Source organism: Sus scrofa, chromosome 1 (genome assembly GCF_000003025.6).
Source record: "Sus scrofa isolate TJ Tabasco breed Duroc chromosome 1, Sscrofa11.1, whole genome shotgun sequence".
Taxonomy (NCBI): Eukaryota; Metazoa; Chordata; class Mammalia; order Artiodactyla; family Suidae; genus Sus; species Sus scrofa.
Window position 1 is genome coordinate 266285961 of NC_010443.5, and position 16696 is coordinate 266302656.

General features: G+C 41.4%; 1 protein-coding gene across 11 annotated transcripts in view; it reads right to left on the reverse strand.

The window, feature by feature from the left end:
• Positions 1-16696, reverse strand: part of MAPKAP1 (mitogen-activated protein kinase associated protein 1) — a 250193-nt gene that overhangs the window by 189769 nt on the left and 43728 nt on the right. For 10 of the 11 annotated variants that reach the window (XM_021068873.1, XM_021068876.1, XM_021068852.1 and 7 more), the window contains one exon: positions 10494-10642. The exons of the other annotated variant lie outside the window; for it this stretch is intronic. In XM_021068873.1, coding sequence (XP_020924532.1) covers positions 10494-10642 — 149 coding nt within the window. The remainder of the gene's footprint in view (positions 1-10493; positions 10643-16696) is intronic. 11 annotated transcript variants of the gene reach the window in all.

A 16696-nucleotide genomic window follows, 5' to 3' on the forward strand; every position in this document is an offset into this window, starting at 1 on the left:
CCTAAGAAGAAACGCTGTGGTACTAGAATGAGGAAAAAGGAGATGAATACCAGCTCTGCCACATACTAGTGGGGTATTCGTGAATAAGTGACTTTCTCTTTCTGAGCCTCAGTTTCCTCATCTGTAGAATGACGATATGCTCCCTCTTTCACAGTTTTGTTATGGTCAATTAAAAGAGGAAAGTAGGAGTTCCCGTCGTGGCGCAGTGGTTAACGAATCTGACTAGGAACCATGAGGTTGCGGGTTCGGTCCCTGCCCTTGCTCAGTGGGTTAACGATCCGGCGTTGCCGTGAGTGTGGTGTAGGTTGCAGACGCGGCTCGGATCCCACGTTGCTGTGGCTCTGGCGTAGGCTGGTGGCTACAGCTCCGATTCAACCCCTAGCCTGGGAACCTCCATATGCCGCGGGAGCGGCCCAAGAAATAGCAACAACAACAACAAAAAGACAAAAGACAAAAAAGACAAAAAAAAAAAAAAAAAAAAAAAAAAGAGGAAAGTAGCCACATATATGTAGAAGATCAACTCTTTGAGAGTTCAAGTTCTCCCGTCTATAACCTTCTACCTGTCACTATGTCAATCACCTCCCTTTGCCAATCACAAAACAAGGCAATCTTAAAGCCAAAAAGAATCCAAGAGATCATCTAAAGCAAGTTCTTCATTCGTAACATGCAGAAACTGAGGCTCTGTCAGAGAGAGGTGACCTGTCCCAGACTCCACGGCAGAGCCAGGGCTAAAACACCTCACTCCATGTCTCTCTTCTTTCTACCATATGGTCTTCCAGTACTGGAACTGAGGTTTCCATTTTGCAAATATGAATGCAATTAAAAATGAAAATAAAAATCTCTAAAAATTAGAACACTTACATTCTATGTCCAGCTGAGTGACCCTAGGCTATCATTTGATGTTTCTGAATAAGTTGTCTTCAATACAGTAAAATCAGGGCCTAGTACTTTGAGCAACAAGAATATCTCTCCATTGCAAAGTATGTGAAGCAAGGTGCCCCAAATGGGACAGCTCAATGTAAAATCCCACCATCCCAGTCCCCACCACACTTATAAAACAGATCGTCTCCCATGCTTTCCCTGGGACCTCAGTGCTTGATATTCACTCCAACCAGATTTATCTGCTAATCTGATAATTAATTAGCGAGGAAGAGGATAGTACTACAACAGTAATCTTGTTATAACAAAAATATGTCTATGTTTTACCTCTTAGTCCCCTAACCTCCAAGAACTACAATCAATATATTTTCTTAAATGACACCTGACATCTGCCTCATTTAAAATTACTCTCATTTTCTCCTCTTAATGGCTTGGAGAGCTGGGTCGGGCATCTCCAAGTACAGCCCCATCTCAGAGAAAAGGTGACTGACTTCTGGGGCAACTCTTTAGCCAAAGTTCCAAAGCTGGCTGTTAAGTGTAAACAAAGAGGCTCCTAGCCCACTCTCATCTCAAGAGACCCTGGCCTCAGATGCCCCAAATACAAACCAAACAAGCAGGGTGCATCCCATCGCCTCTCAAAAAATGGCTACAGATAGTCCTCAAGAGCATGGTAGGAGTTCCCACATGGCTCAGCGGAAACAAATCTGACTAGCATCCATGAGGACACAGGTTCAATCCCCAGCCTCACTCAGTGGGTTAAGAATCCAGCGTTGCTGTGAGCTGTGGTATAGATTGCAGACGTGGCTCGGATCCAGCATTGCTGTGGCTGTGGTGTAGGCTGGCAGCTACAGCCTCAATTCGACGCCTAGCCTGGGAAGCTCCGTATGCTACAGGTGTGGCCCCTAAAAAAAAAGAGCATGATAACAGGCTGTGATTTGTAGTCAAGAGGCCCAAACCAGCTCATGATGGTAACTTCTGCCTCGTCCTCGGCCCTCTTTCTGTGCTTCCTCATTCAGTATCACCTATTCAGTTCCTCGAGGCAGAATCTGATGAAGAAATTATCCTTGAGGAGTTCCTGTCATGGCACAGCAGAAACGAATCAGACTAGGAACCATGAGGTTGCCAGTTTGATCCCTAGCCTCGCTCAGTGGGTTAAGGATCTGGCGTTGCCATGAGCTATAGCGTAGGTCACAGACACGGCTTGGATCTGGTATGGCTGTGGTGTAGGCCAACAGCTACAGCTCTGATTAGACCCCTAGCCTGGGAACCTCCATATGCCATAGGTGCAGCCTTAAAAAGACAAAAAAAAAAAAAAAAAAAAAAAAATTGTCCTTGAAACTCCCTTCTCCCCCATTCCCCGACATACAATCAACCCAACATCAAGTCCTATCACTTTCCCAAGTTACCATCTCTCTTACCTGGACCACAGCAAAAAGTTTCTTGATTGGTCTCTCTAGCCTCACAAGGTGTATTCTCTTCAGCAGAGCTCCAGTGATCTTTTCAAAAACACAAACCTGATTACATTACTTCCTCATTTAAACTTGTTCAAGGCTTTCCCATGCTCGTCGGTCAAAGACGACACTTCTACCAGTCATAAGGGGTCTGCCCCTGCAGCGTCACCTTGTGCCACAATCTACCTCACCGCTGGGTCTCCAGTCACAACAGTGCCAAGCTCCCCCTTGTGCCAAGCTCCCCCTTGTCTCAGACCCCCTGTGTGTCCTCTCTCCTTCCCCTTCACCTCGCTCGTTCTTTCTCAGCCTTCAGCTCTTAGGTCAAGAGTCACCTTCAGAGCAGTAACCATCCCTGACCCTCTAGACTAGGTCAAATGCTCCTCTATTAACCCTCTCAAAGCCTCAGGTAACTCTCCTGGAACTTGGCAATTAATTAGCTGTAATTATACTATGACTGCAGTTTTACACTTGGTTTGGTGATTATTTACGTAACATTTATCTTCACGCCAAGAGAGAAAGCTTCATGAGGTCAGAAACCAGGTCTGTTTTTACTCACTATTGTGTCCAGATGTTACTTCACAGTGCCTGGTACAGAGCAGACCCTCAATCAACATGAGGTAAATGAATGACAATGTGGTAAAAGGAAACTAATACATCTCTCAGCACTGGCCACATACCAGCACTTTGCTATGTATGCATTTCCAATTTTCATTAAATCCTCACAACAGCATTTTATGATAAGTATCATTAACCTTATTTTATAGATATGAAAACAGACTTAAAGAGGCAAAGTGATTTGCCAGGTATCACACAGCAAGTCAATGGTAAAGCTGCAATTCTAACCTAATCCTGACATCAGGTTCTTCTCACTACAAAATCGTGCTTTCCTTTGAACAGCTTCTGAGCCAAAGGTGAACTCTACCAATGATGGGAATTTCTAGAAGATGGCTCCACAATCAGAGGAAGCCTCCACACACTGGCAGGGCTCAGAAGAAACTACAGAAACGAGGCCTAGACAGAAAGAGATTAGGTGACATAAGCTAGCTGTAAGAGCCCAGTCATGAGAATTTAACTTCAGAGTAGGGCTGCTAAAAACATTCTTTTAAGATTACTATTTACTTCATTTCGAAGACCATCCAGACAAAAATCCCGAAGTCTCCCCTTGGGATTTTCAGTAAATGTCGAGCAATAGGAAGAGAACTGCATTAGTACTGTAGGGATACTGCGTGCGGTAAGGGGTAAATAATCTCAGTAAAAGACGGCGGGGTTTTTTTGTCTTTTTAAGGGCCGCACCCATGGCACATGGAGGTTCCCAGGCTAGGGGTCTAATCGGAGCTACAGCTGCAGGCCTACGCCACAGCCACGGCAATGACAGATTGGAGGCACGTCTGCGACCTACACCACAGCTCACGACAACGCCAGATCTTTAACCTGCTGAGCGAGGCCAGGGATCAAACCCACTACTTCATGGCTCCTACTCGGATTCCTTTCCACTGCACCATGACAGGAACTCCAGTAAAAGATGTTTTTAAATTGACACAATTGGTCATCTCTCCAGTGCTGGGATGCAGGTTCGATCCCCAGCCTGGCACAATGGGTTAAGGAGCCAACGTGGGTAGGTTACAGCTGTGGCTTAGATCTGATCCCTGGCCTGGGAACTCCAAATGCCTCGGGGTGGCCCAAAAAGAATCAATTAATCAATTAATTGGTATAACACAGTGTATATAAAAGTAGTAAATAACTGATTTCTTGCTTCAGAACTAGAACAGACTAGGGAGTTCCCATTGTGATGCAGGGGAAATGAATTCAACCAGTATCCATGAGAGTGCGGGTTTGATCCTTGGTTTAGTGGGTCAGGGATTGGCATTGCCATGAGCTATAGTGTACGTTGCAGACGAGGCACGGATCCTGAGTGGCTGTGGCTGTGGCGTAGGCAGACAGCTGCAGCTCCAATTAGAACCCTAGCCTGGGAGCTTTCCATATGCTGTGGGTGAGACCCTAAAAAGCAAAAGAAAGAAAGAAAAAAGAAAGAAAGAAAAAGAAAGGAAGGAAGGAAGGAAGGAAGGAAGGAAGGAAGGGGACAGACTAATAAAAACTGGTCTACGGAAAGGAAGACTAGCAAAATACAGTCACAAAGATAAGTTGCCAAGAGAGTAACTGCTAAAATGATGCTGGGACTTCACTCTCCTTTATTAAAAAAAAAAAAAAAAAAAGCGTAAAATGAAGTCAATGGAAGAGACAAATAGCTCCTAATTCAAAATATAGAGTCACCTTAGATTGTCTTTGTTAGAGTTGTCTCTTATAGGCACTAAGCAAGTGAACTCTTACTGAAAGGAAGGGGGGAAATGAGATGCACGATGCAGCCAACTTCATTCTCAGCCACCTCTTCCGGGGGGCGGGGGGGGGAGGACAGGGGAGGCTGGCTAACTGGGGGAGGGGGTAGAGGGATGGTCAAAGGAAGGAAACCAGGTCAAAAGGCCAGAAGACCCTTAGGCTCAAGGCCATGCCTCAGCTCAGGCAGCAATAAGCAAAAGCTGTTATCTAGAAACTTTACCAGCACTAAGAAGTCCAGGTTATGCTTTTCGGAAAGGGATCCTGAAGCTACAGTAGCTTAACATATTAGAGGGGACCCTTCCCACAATAATAGGAAATATTCCAAGTTCAGATGAGGAATATTTTCCTCTAAAGGCAATTTTCTTTTACAGGATTTCCATTCGCTGACTTTTTCTCAGTTTACAACATTTTTCAGTGGCTTCATGCTTTTCTGCAAAGTTTTAAGTGACTTTCTTTGAAGAGAGCTATTCAGTGCCAGTGATTGTAGAAAACATTTGTTCATAATTATCCAGACATAGACTGGAACAATGCTGAAACAAGAGCAGCATGCAAAAATGTATTTAAGGACTATCATCCCAAAATGCTGCTAAAAGCTATTAACCAGTATGTGTTAATTGCCACAGCATTCATATTAATTTTCACTTCAGGCTCGACATTGTGGAATATTTCCCCTGATACATTTTAAACAAAGTTTAATTTAAGGAACTGCTTCTATCAACACTTATGAAAATTAACAGCCAAGCAATTAGCACTCATGAATTATCCCTTCCCCCATGCTTTCTGCTGCTTCCCTGTTAAAACAGTTTCTAACAGAGAAATGGTTACTTTCTAACAAGTTAACACAATCAAAGTCACAGTTGTCTATGTGAACTAGAACTTGTTCTGCTTTTTGAAGCACTTGTCAAGGCAAACATTCTCCTTCTAATAAGAGGGTATAATTTAGCTAAGTCAAATAAATACGATATTTAACATTTTAGTAAGCTGCCAAGTAATTACTAATAAAACTACCTTCTCACCTGATGTTTAGAAAATGGCCATTACCGGAGTTCCCATAGTGGCTCAGTGGTTAATAAACCCGACTAGTATCCATGAGGACGCAGGATCGATCCCTGGCCTCGCTCAGTGGGTTAAAAAGATCTGGTGTTGCTGTGAGCTGTGGTGTAGGTTGTAGATGTGGCTTGGATCCCAAGTTGCTGGGGCTGTAGCGTAGACCGGCTGCTCTAGCTCTCATTCAACTCCTAGGCCTGGGAACTTCCATATGCCTTGGGTGTGACCCTAAAAAGACAAAAGACAAAAAAAAAAAAAAAAAAAAGGGGCCATTGCCAAAAAAAGAGGGGGGTAGTAATTACTTGTCCTACTCTTCCTTTTAAGGTTAAAAGTCAAAACCCCACAGGACTGACTCCTGGACTCGCACAGCTGACTCCCTTCACCTAGTCTGCGGTACACTTTGTTCAACCACGCGACACCCAACTCCTGGTTTTAGGAGCATGCTTCCTAACGAAGCGCACAGGACAGACAGCATCACTGACCTGCACCCTTGAGAGAAAGAGAAAGGATTTGCTGAGTGTGTCCTTGGTGCTGTGTGTCTTGCTACGCAGGCCACACCTCAGTCCTCCTGAGAAGACACATGACCACGTCTCATCCCACAGAGGACAGGAGCTTCATGACGTTATGAAGTGACTAGCCTGAGGTCACACCGTGCATCAGTCAGGATTCAAACTCAAGTCTTACTACAAAACGGATCTGCTTACAAACCAAATTACACAGCCTCTTTCTGTGCTGGGAGCTTCATCCCACTTGATGGTCTCATCAGCCTTGTGAGGAAGGAACTCTGAATTTCTTTTCACAGTAAAGAAACTGAGGTGAGGTGAGGTGAATAACCTGACTGAGGTGACACATCTGATAACAAGTACCATTTCGGTGTCTGTAACTGTACTGATGGGAGATGGGTATCTGAACTCCTGAGGGTCTACTGATGATACCTGTAAACTCGGTTTAATAACCAAAACAGTGATGACGAATATCAGCTAACGCTTCTCAAGTAAGTGGTAAGACACAGAATGGAAAGAGCTAGATAATGATAAAATAAGACCTCATTTGAAAAAGGTGGAGAGACAGAGCAGAGAGCCACATATTCAGGGGCACTTAAATCAGTGCTGCATGTTTACTGCTGAAAGGTTTCACTCCTTCATGGCTTCACAGCAACTCCTTGTGACACCCAACATTTCCCACGTACAGTGAGATCTGAAAGACTAGTGCAAGAAGTGTTTCAACTGTCTCACCTCCAAAACAGAGGTTTTGTTTTGTGAATGACGCTATTCAGAGGTCCCCCGGTTTTTTTGCTGTTGTTGTCTTTTTTTTTTTTTTTTTTTTTTTGTCTTTTTAGGGCCGCACCTGCGGTATGTGGAGGTTCCCAGGCTAGGGGTCAAATGAGAGCTGTAGCTGCCGGCCTACGCCAGGGCCACAGCAACATGGGATTTGAGCCGCATCTGTGACCTACACCACAGCTCAGGACAACGCCGGATCCTCAACCCACTGAGAAAGGACAGGGATCGAACCGCAACCTCATGGTTCCTAGTCAGATCCGTTAACCACTGAGCCACAACAGGAACTCCTTTTTTTTTTTTTTTAAAAAACAAGTGCAAAGTATTGGACAGATGGCTGAGCCTGATTTTGCCTGGCCAGGCTAAGCATTTCCTAAAACCACTTGCAATCTGTCTTGGTCTTTTTTCAAAGGAATAGTAAACAGACTTAGTAACAACCCATGAATTTAAAACAAGTCACAGATAGTACTGCTAATGTGCCAAAAACAAATAAACAAAGTAATAAATCTGATCAAAATTACAACAAAGCACACACCTAAATACAGCCTTTCCCTTTCAATTGTATACCTTCAAGAAATTACTAACCACAATTTTTAAAAAATTAAATTATTAACCAGCTACAGGCACCAAAAATTATTTGAAAGTATTTTCTTTAATTTACAATAGCTAAGAGATGCTTACCCTTCGAATCACTAAAACCAACTTTGCACAAATCATTAAAGATGCCTAATTAGCTACACTGTAACTGGAAAGCCATACTAAAAACAAAACCCTTTTTTCAAATCCAATGCTAGTTTAATCTTAAGGAGGATTTCACAGCAGTTAGTCTCTTGAGGAAATACATAATTAAGTAGTTTTTTAGCATATTTAATTAGACCCCAAACTCTTCCCTGTCCCCTTCTCTCCCCAATTATGTACCATTTGCCCAAGAGACCTAAGCAACTCAGTTAATTATGTAAATAAGGCAAGCGTTATTCCCAAGAAAAGCATTGTGAATATTTGTAGGGAAAAAAAACTGTACATATTTTAGTGGCTTTAACAAATCTTTGCAAAAATAAAAAGGGGGTTATTATCAAAACACATGAGAAACTCTGACATTTGAGACAAAAAGCAGGGAGCTCAATGACAAGATGGTGAATCGTTAAAACAGGACTCATTTCACTTCTTAAATACACGCTGAAAAAAAATAAAATAATTTTAAGTTACAAGAGTAACAAAAATTTAGTGCTGAACGTCAAATGATTTATGGAAAGAATCAATCTGGAAATTATTAAAGTCGACTCTCACAGAAAAGGCTTTATTATCAAGGGGTTGACATGATCTTAACTCCAGAGGCAGCCATGGTGCTGTTATAACTACTACAATCCCATTATTATGCAATCACAAAATGCTAATTTGATCATTTTGAGGTGTTATTTGAATAGTCATTTTAATTTCTAGGTTACAAAAAGGCTTGACTCAAGTATAATTCTCTATTAATCATTGAGATGTCATAGAATATCATATTGATGCATTTCACAAAGATAAAGAAAGACTAATTTAATATGTACAGTACAATATCCTTCAAATATTAGCCGCTTTCATTACATATCTGCCAAACGCATCAATATTAAATAATAGATGAGAACAAGGTTTTAATTGTGTTTTAGCAATTGTAATATGTAAGATAATAAAAAATAGCACTGCATCACAAGACAGACTTATCGATATATAAATCTTTCTTAATCAATGTGCAATGGTGATGAGGCGAGGCTCACATCCTTTGCTGATGACAAATAGACTTGATATGACAAAAGCATCAAGAGTTGTAAGTGTAAACACACATCTAGCAAAAACAATTCCTTTGTGACTGGGGAAATGGCTTCTTTATTTTATTTTTTTAATTTCACCCTGGACTTTCAGAAGTTATATTAACAAGTAGAGTTCACAATCTTCTAACGAATCCAAACCAAAGTAATTTATAACAGAATCTAATGGTATAATGAGAATTCTAGAACACAGTATTTTAAAAGATCTGTGCTATTTTGTTGGCATCAAAGCACTGTCACATATTAATTGCATCCTCAAACAATGAGATGATAGGCAATAGAAGCAAATAAATTCCAGCCATGTAACCTAATCCGAATAATAACTTCTCACATATCTAAATGAATCAATTGTAGTATTTAAGAAAACAATCCCCTACAGTCCAACTCACTAGTTTCCAGAGGCTGATATTCCTATCCCTAGGGGGACCTTTTCTTCCCCTTGCTACATTCCACGAGAACAAACACGAGAAGGTGGCAGGGGCAGGCCGAAGAGAAGCGCTTTACGTGGATACAATCTCTAATGTACTAAAAGTGCTTTCAGATGTCTTTTTTTTTTTTTTTTTTGAGAAAACGCCTGAGTATACTAGGATTTTATGTTACTTATGCATTTTGTTTCTAGTCTGTGTTCTCCTTCTCTGCCAACATCAATAACCTCATGTGCCAATGGCAATATATGCTTCCTTAAACCAATGGAAACACTGAATTGTATGAGGTAAAAGTGTTTCAAATTAAAAAGCATCTCCTTGTTCAAAGATGACAACTGTCAGAACCAGCATATAAGAAGAACCCGAATATGAAAAATGCAAACATAAGCAAAGAGCTGTATGTTTATTAACTGCAATGGTGCTGAAATAAGACAAGGTGTATACAAAACCCCTCCAGGCAACAAGTTACCACTCAGCACCCCCACACCACATAATGGCAATAAATATAATAATTAACTGCTACTCTCTCCTGAAAGAAACCCAGCTCAGCTCAGCAGAAACACAGAAGGGCAGGGAATGGGGGCGAGGGGGTGTTACACATAGAACTATACTCCACCTAAAATAACGCCCAACTTTCTAAAAGGAAAATAAACACAGTTTAAGTTTACAACTGCAAACTGTCAGAACAAACAGGAAAAAATCAAAGCCATCCTGCACAACAAGTGTCAAAACAAGATTCAATAAAATACGGACATGCAAAGCAACGTCCTAGAATTCTAAAATGAAACTCCAATCTGCATAATTTCTGGAGTTATAATAAAGAATCAGAGAAGACAACACAAACACCTCCCAAAACCACTTTCAAGGCTTTCCCAACAGTTAGACTTTGATTAACCACAACACAAATAACCCAAACCTTAGGACATAACCACTTAGGAGACCTACCAGGAACACACACACACACACACACACACACACACACACACACACCCTCAGGACTGTTTTTGTTCACACACACACACACACACACACACACACCCTCAGGACTGTTTTTGTTCTAACCCTTCCAAACATATTACTATGGAAACATTAGGCCCAAATCCAGAACTTTCTACACCCTCAGTCTTAGGAAATGTGACTGACATCCTATATTTTTCTCTGAGACTCTTTTGAAACCCTAAATCGAAATATTATGATAATGATAACAATAACACCAACAATTCCATTCAATTGAGGTTTTACCTAAAGGGATAAAGTTTCATGTTAACTTACCTTGCCATCAAATTTGGAATACTCGTTAAAGGGATTATTCAGCTGCAGAGGGCACTGCTCCAGGCGTACAGATAATATTGACTGTTTTCCAGAATTTGGAGGTTTCTCTTTGAGCGACTTTTTTTCAAACAGTGACTTTAACTCTTGGGCTGTGATACAAGAGGAAGATAAAAACATCTTTGTGATTACAACAGAGAGAGAGCGAGCCTGTCCACCTTCTCAAAAAGGTCTTCCTTGGAACCCTAAGGAGGGGAGTGTCCAAGGCCATGTTCAAGTCCATTATGTGCAAAAAGCCTCACATGCACTTACATGTCTGTGCACTACAAAGGCAAAGCACTGAAAAACATGTAGGTCAGCTCTGTCAATTTAGAAGGACTGGAGTTTAAGGAAGGGGGCAGAGGTCAGACAAACCAATAGAATAACCATTCTGTAAAAAGAGCATTTACAGCTGTGAGGCCTCAGCTTTGGCCTGGCTTTGCAACTAACAGACGCATGATAGCGGACAATTCACTAAACCTCTCTGGGCCTATCAAACTAGAGAATCTTGAAGATCTCTCCTGGCTCTAATACATGATTTTGAAGCTCTAGTTCTTCAAGGTCAAGGTCCAAGTCCACATCTTAATCCTCTCACACTTTCCAATGACACCTAGCACAGTATCTGGATGACAAAGATCAAGAGGAGGAAAAGGAGAAAGAGTATTTACAATAATAGTAACTAACACTTACTGAGCAAGCCATGTATCTCAACTAATCCTCATAACAAGCTTCTAAGGCAGCAAGACCTCAATTTTGTCCATGTGGAAAGTGAAGCACTGAGTATTTTGATTAGCCCTGGGCCACAAAGCCAGTAAGCAGCAGGGCTAAGATATGCACCCAGCCAAGGCACTTAGCCATTAGGCACTAACGAACAAAGTAGGCCTTCAGTAAATTTTGTTGCATGAATCAATGGATAAAATAATGACTGAAGGCATTCAGATTAGGTTTATGATTAAGTCAGAATCTTCAGCACTTATTTATTAGTGAACCAAGACAAGTTAATTCCAAATCTTCTCAAAGCCCATTTCATTCTCTATATTAATCTGGATGTCATTTAAGGTGATAGCTGAATGATAAGTACATGAGCGTTCATTATACTTTTTATTTTTGTGAATTTAGAAAATTTCCATACTTAAATTGTTAAATAAATCAATCTTAGATCTTAAAATGTGCAATAAATAAGCTCAACCCATTCCATTCTTGAGCATAGCCAAAATGAACTGAGATCAAACATAACTCTAAAATAGTCACTTAGAACTTTTAAAAAAGGTAACAAATTATTTTCAACAAACTAGTGAGGGAATTCCCATCGTGGCTCAGCAGGTTAAGAACCCAACTAGTATGCAAGTTTGATCCCTGGCCTCACTCAATGGGTTAAGGATCTGGTGCCGCAGTATAGGTTGCAGCTACGGCTCAGATCTGGCACTGATGTGGCACATGGCACAGGCCAGCCCCTACCTTGGAATGTCCATATGCCGCAAGCGCAGCTCTAAAAAAGAAAAAACTTACCAAAAAAAAACCTAGTAGGGGGCAAATTCATCAAATGAGTCCCTAGTTAAGTGACAAACCAGGAGAAAGATCTAATTCTTTGTAAAAATGTGGCACTTAACTATCCACAGATTCTGAATATATAAGTACATGCAACCAATAGATTAATATCTATTCATTATACATTAATATCAAAAGGTTAATGCACATTTGAAAAAGTTTTAGATTACTATTATATTAAAGTGATATTTTAAATACTAGAAGTACTATTCTATCTGTAATCTACCAACAATTTTATTTCTAGACTTTGGAAAGATCCTTTACTAAATACCTACTAGGGGGCTAAAACAAAACCAAAAAACCTACTAGGGGCCAGGAACAACACTAGGTCCTTTCATCTTGTCCTCACAACAATCCTAGGAGGTAGGTTACTAAAAGCTCCACGAAGAAACTGAGGTGTATCAAACGTGTGTGACTTATCAAAATCACTCTACCTTATCAGTAGAAGTATGTGTGAAGTGATGATATATCAACTCTTCCATTCTCAGATTAATTCATGCTGAGACCACTCTCCTCAACTTAAAATACTTCCCCTCTTCCATCACAGAGAAATAAAAACAACCAAAAGAGAACTTCTGTATGCTCTTAGCTGCACTTCCACCTGCCTTCCCTCCTATGGCAATGGGACCAACTGCCTACGCCCCATCAGACCTTCTCCTCCTTTGTGCACCAGATCCCATCCACTCTTGCCGACTCAAGCAATCCTCTCCCATCTCTCTTCCATTTCCAATGTTTCCCTCTTATTAGGTTAGTCATCTCAGCATAAAGATAGTGAAGTACTACTCATAAAAATAAAAAAATCCTGGGAGTTCCCATTGTGGCTCAGTGGTTAACAAATCCGACTAGGAACCATGAGGTTGCAGGTTCGATCCCTGGCCTTGCTCAGTGGGTTAAAGATCTGGCGTTGCCGTGAGCTATGGTGTAGGTCGCAGACGTGGCTCAGATCCTGTGTTGCTGTGGCTCTGGTGTAGGCCAGTGGCTACAGCTCCGATTCGACCCCTAGCCTAGGAACCTCCATATGCTGCGGGAGCGGCCTAAGAAAATGGCAAAAAGACCAAAATAAATAAATAAATAAATAAATAAAAATTAAAAAATCCTCTTGCACTTCCATATTCTTGTCCAGTTACTATCCTATTTTTCTGCTCCTCAAAATGACTGTCTATACTCTTGCTGTCCAATTTCTCTCCTCCTATCCACTCAAATACACTCCAATCAGGCATTCAGGCTCCGCCACTTCACCAAATCAGCTTCTTTGAGGACACTGATGATTCCCCTGCTGCCAAATCTATTGGTCAATTTTTAATCCTCTGAAGCCTTCTTGGCAGCAATTGACATTTCATTCTTTCCTTTCTGAAATACTTTTTTCCCAGATGTCCAGATCTATACTCTGATTCACATCCAGTTTTTCAGGTTACTCCTTCTCAGCCTCCCTGCTGATTCCGCTTCATTTTCCCCTCAAATCTTCGGCATTACCCAAGGCATAGGGCTTGGGCCTTTTCTCTTCTTCATCTACACTGACACTCTCAGTGATTTCATTCAGCCTTATGATTTTAAATATCGTTCTACAAGAGGCAAAACCAAATTGCGCTGATACAGAGCCAAGCAATGATTGCCTTAGGGGAGTGGAAAATGGTTTGAGGCAACTTTCTTGGGTACAGAAACGCTGTATACGCAACTGAGGGTGCCACTTAAGCAGGTGTAGATGTTTGGCAAAAGTCATCAAACTGGACATTTAATATCTGTACATTTTAATTTATGTAAAGACTACCTCAATTTTAAAAAATAAATACGGGAAACCTAAATAAATATCTCTACGCTGATAACTACTAAAAGATTATTCCTAGACCTAAACACTCCCTAATATTACAGACTCACATATTCAACTTTATATTTCACCTCCACTTGGATGGCCAATAGGTGTCTCCAACTTAACATGTCCAGAACCAAACTCTTGATCTTCCCACAGCCTGCCCCCTCCCACAATCATTTGTTCAGTTCATGGCAACTCAATCCTGTTAGGCAAAAACGTGGGTGTGACCCCACTCTTCTCTTTCTCCCACATCCGAGCTATCAACAGAAACTTTAGAAGACACCCAAAACCACCTTTACAGCTAAGCTGGAGCATTACCATCACCCTCAAGCTGGTCTTGTTTCTGCTCTTGCTTCCCCAACCCCAACCCAGACCACTGTCTCTTCCCAACACGGCAGCCAATGAGTCTCTTAGAATACAAGTTACAGGGAGTTCTCGCTGTGGCTCAGCCGATTATGAACCCGAGGATGAGGGTTTGACCCCTGGCCTCGCTCAGCGGGTTAAGGATCTGGCGTTGCCGTGAGCTGTGGTATAGGCCAGCAGCTGCAGCTCCGATGTGACCCCTAACCTGGGAACTTCCATATGCCACACTAGCGGCCGTAAAAAGAAAAAAAAAAATAAAATAAAATAAAACACAAGTTACAAACTTCCAAATAAGAAGAAAATTGATAAACTTGATCACATAAAAGCTTCCTAACATGCAGAGATTCTAAAAGTTGAAAAGACACAGACCAATAACCCTTTAGAAAAATGGACCAGAAATCTGAGATCTCCTGTGGCGCAACAGGTTAAGGATCCAGTGTGGTCACTCTAGAAGCTTGGGTTGCTTCAGTGGTGCAGATTTGATCCCTGACCTGGGAACTTCCACATGGTGCAGGTGAGGCCAAAAAGAAAGAAAAAAAAAAAAAAAAAAAAGGCAAGAAATGTACAATAATCCCAAGAAAAATTTCAATTAGCTCCTAAACAAATGGAAAGATGCTCAACAACATTCATAATAAGATATATGCAAATTAAAACTACACTATGATACTAGACCACATCAATCAAATAGACACTCTACACATTACTAGAAGGAATTCAAAATAGAAAAATACCAACGAAGGGGAAATTTGTCAATATCAAAGAAAACCACAGAGCAAATATTATACATAGGTGTAAATGGACGGATAAACCAAAATCCTTTTTTCTTTTTACGGCTGCACCTGCGGCATATGCAGGTTCCCAGGCTAGGGAGTGAATAAGAGCTGCAACTGGAGGCCTACACCACAGCCACAGCAACACCAGATCCTATCTGCATCTACGACCTACACCAAAGCTTGCAGCAACACCGGATCCTTAACCCACTGAGCAAGGCCAAGAATCAAAGCCATATCCACAGAGACACTATGTCAGGTTCTTAAGCTGCTGAGCCACAGCAGGAACTCTCAAAAGCTTTTAAAAAATGATTATCTAAAAGAGTGTAAGAACTGGCGATCCACTCTGGCACAGCGGGATCGGCAGTGTCTTGGGAGCACTGGGGTGCAGGATGGACCCCCACACCAGCACAGTGGGTAAGGATCCAGCACTGCCACAGCTGTGGCTTAGGTCTCGACTGAGGTTCGGATCTGATCCCTGGCCTGGGAACTCCATATGCTGCAGGGCAGCCAAAAATGAAAAAAATTAAAAATAAAAGAGTATAAGAATTGAAGCTAGATTTCTCTGATTTTACCTTGTTTTGTGTATTGAACTTCAGAACCACGTAAATGTTTTGCACAATTATTAAACAAAAAGTACAACTTCTAAATATAAAAGCAAAATGAAATAAATGAACTTAAGTGTAATATTTAGTTGGCAGTTTAACTACAAAGAGGGGAACTATTTTAAGTAGCTTTATCACATAGCAATTTGACTAGACAGTCCTTAATGGAACAAATCAAAAAGACAAAAATAAATAAATATGAACCTGTTTCCACTAATCATGTTTTTAGTAATGACACTGGTTTTTCCATTCTGGAATCAAGATTTTCAGCATGAGAAAAGATCCATAAACATAAAATCAAAATAGTTAACATTCTGTAATCCTATTTGAATTGAAATTATCAGCATTAGCTCACAATGTATTCCCTCTTAAAAAATTAATTTTGGGGGAGTTCCCGTTGTGGGGCAGCAGATACTAATCCAACTGGGAACCATGAAGTTGCGGGTTTGAACCCTGGCCTTGCTCAGTGGGTTAAGGATCCGGTGGTTGCCCTGAGCTGTGGTGTAGGTCGCAGACGCAGCTCGGATCTGGTGTTGCTGTGGCTGTAGCATAGGCTGGCAGCTACAGCTCCGATTGGACCCCTAGCCTGGGAACTTGCATATGCCATGGGTTCGGCCCTACAAAAGACAAAAAAAAAAAAAAAAATTAATTTTGGGGGAGTTCCTTTAGTGACTCGGTGGTTAATGAACCCGAAAGGGATCCATGAGGTTTCAGATTCAATTCCTGGCCTTGCTCAGTGCGTTAAGGATCCGGCGTTGCCGTGAGCTCTGGTGTAGGTTGCAGACACTGCGTGGACCCCGAATTGCTATGGCTGTGGTGTAGGCCAGCAGCTGTAGCTCCAATTTGACCTCTAGCCTGGGAACCTCCATATGCCATAGGCGCAGCTCTGAAAAGAAAAAAAAATAATAATTTTTTTCTGAACACTACTCCCTCAAAGGGCCTATAAGGGAAAAAAAAAATTGAACCAGTGAACACACCTAGAGCTCAGTTGTGGTCTTTTAATGCCACTTACCACTAAAAAGAATAAAGACTCCCTAGAGAAATGGCTGGCTCCAGATTTGCAGGAGAAAA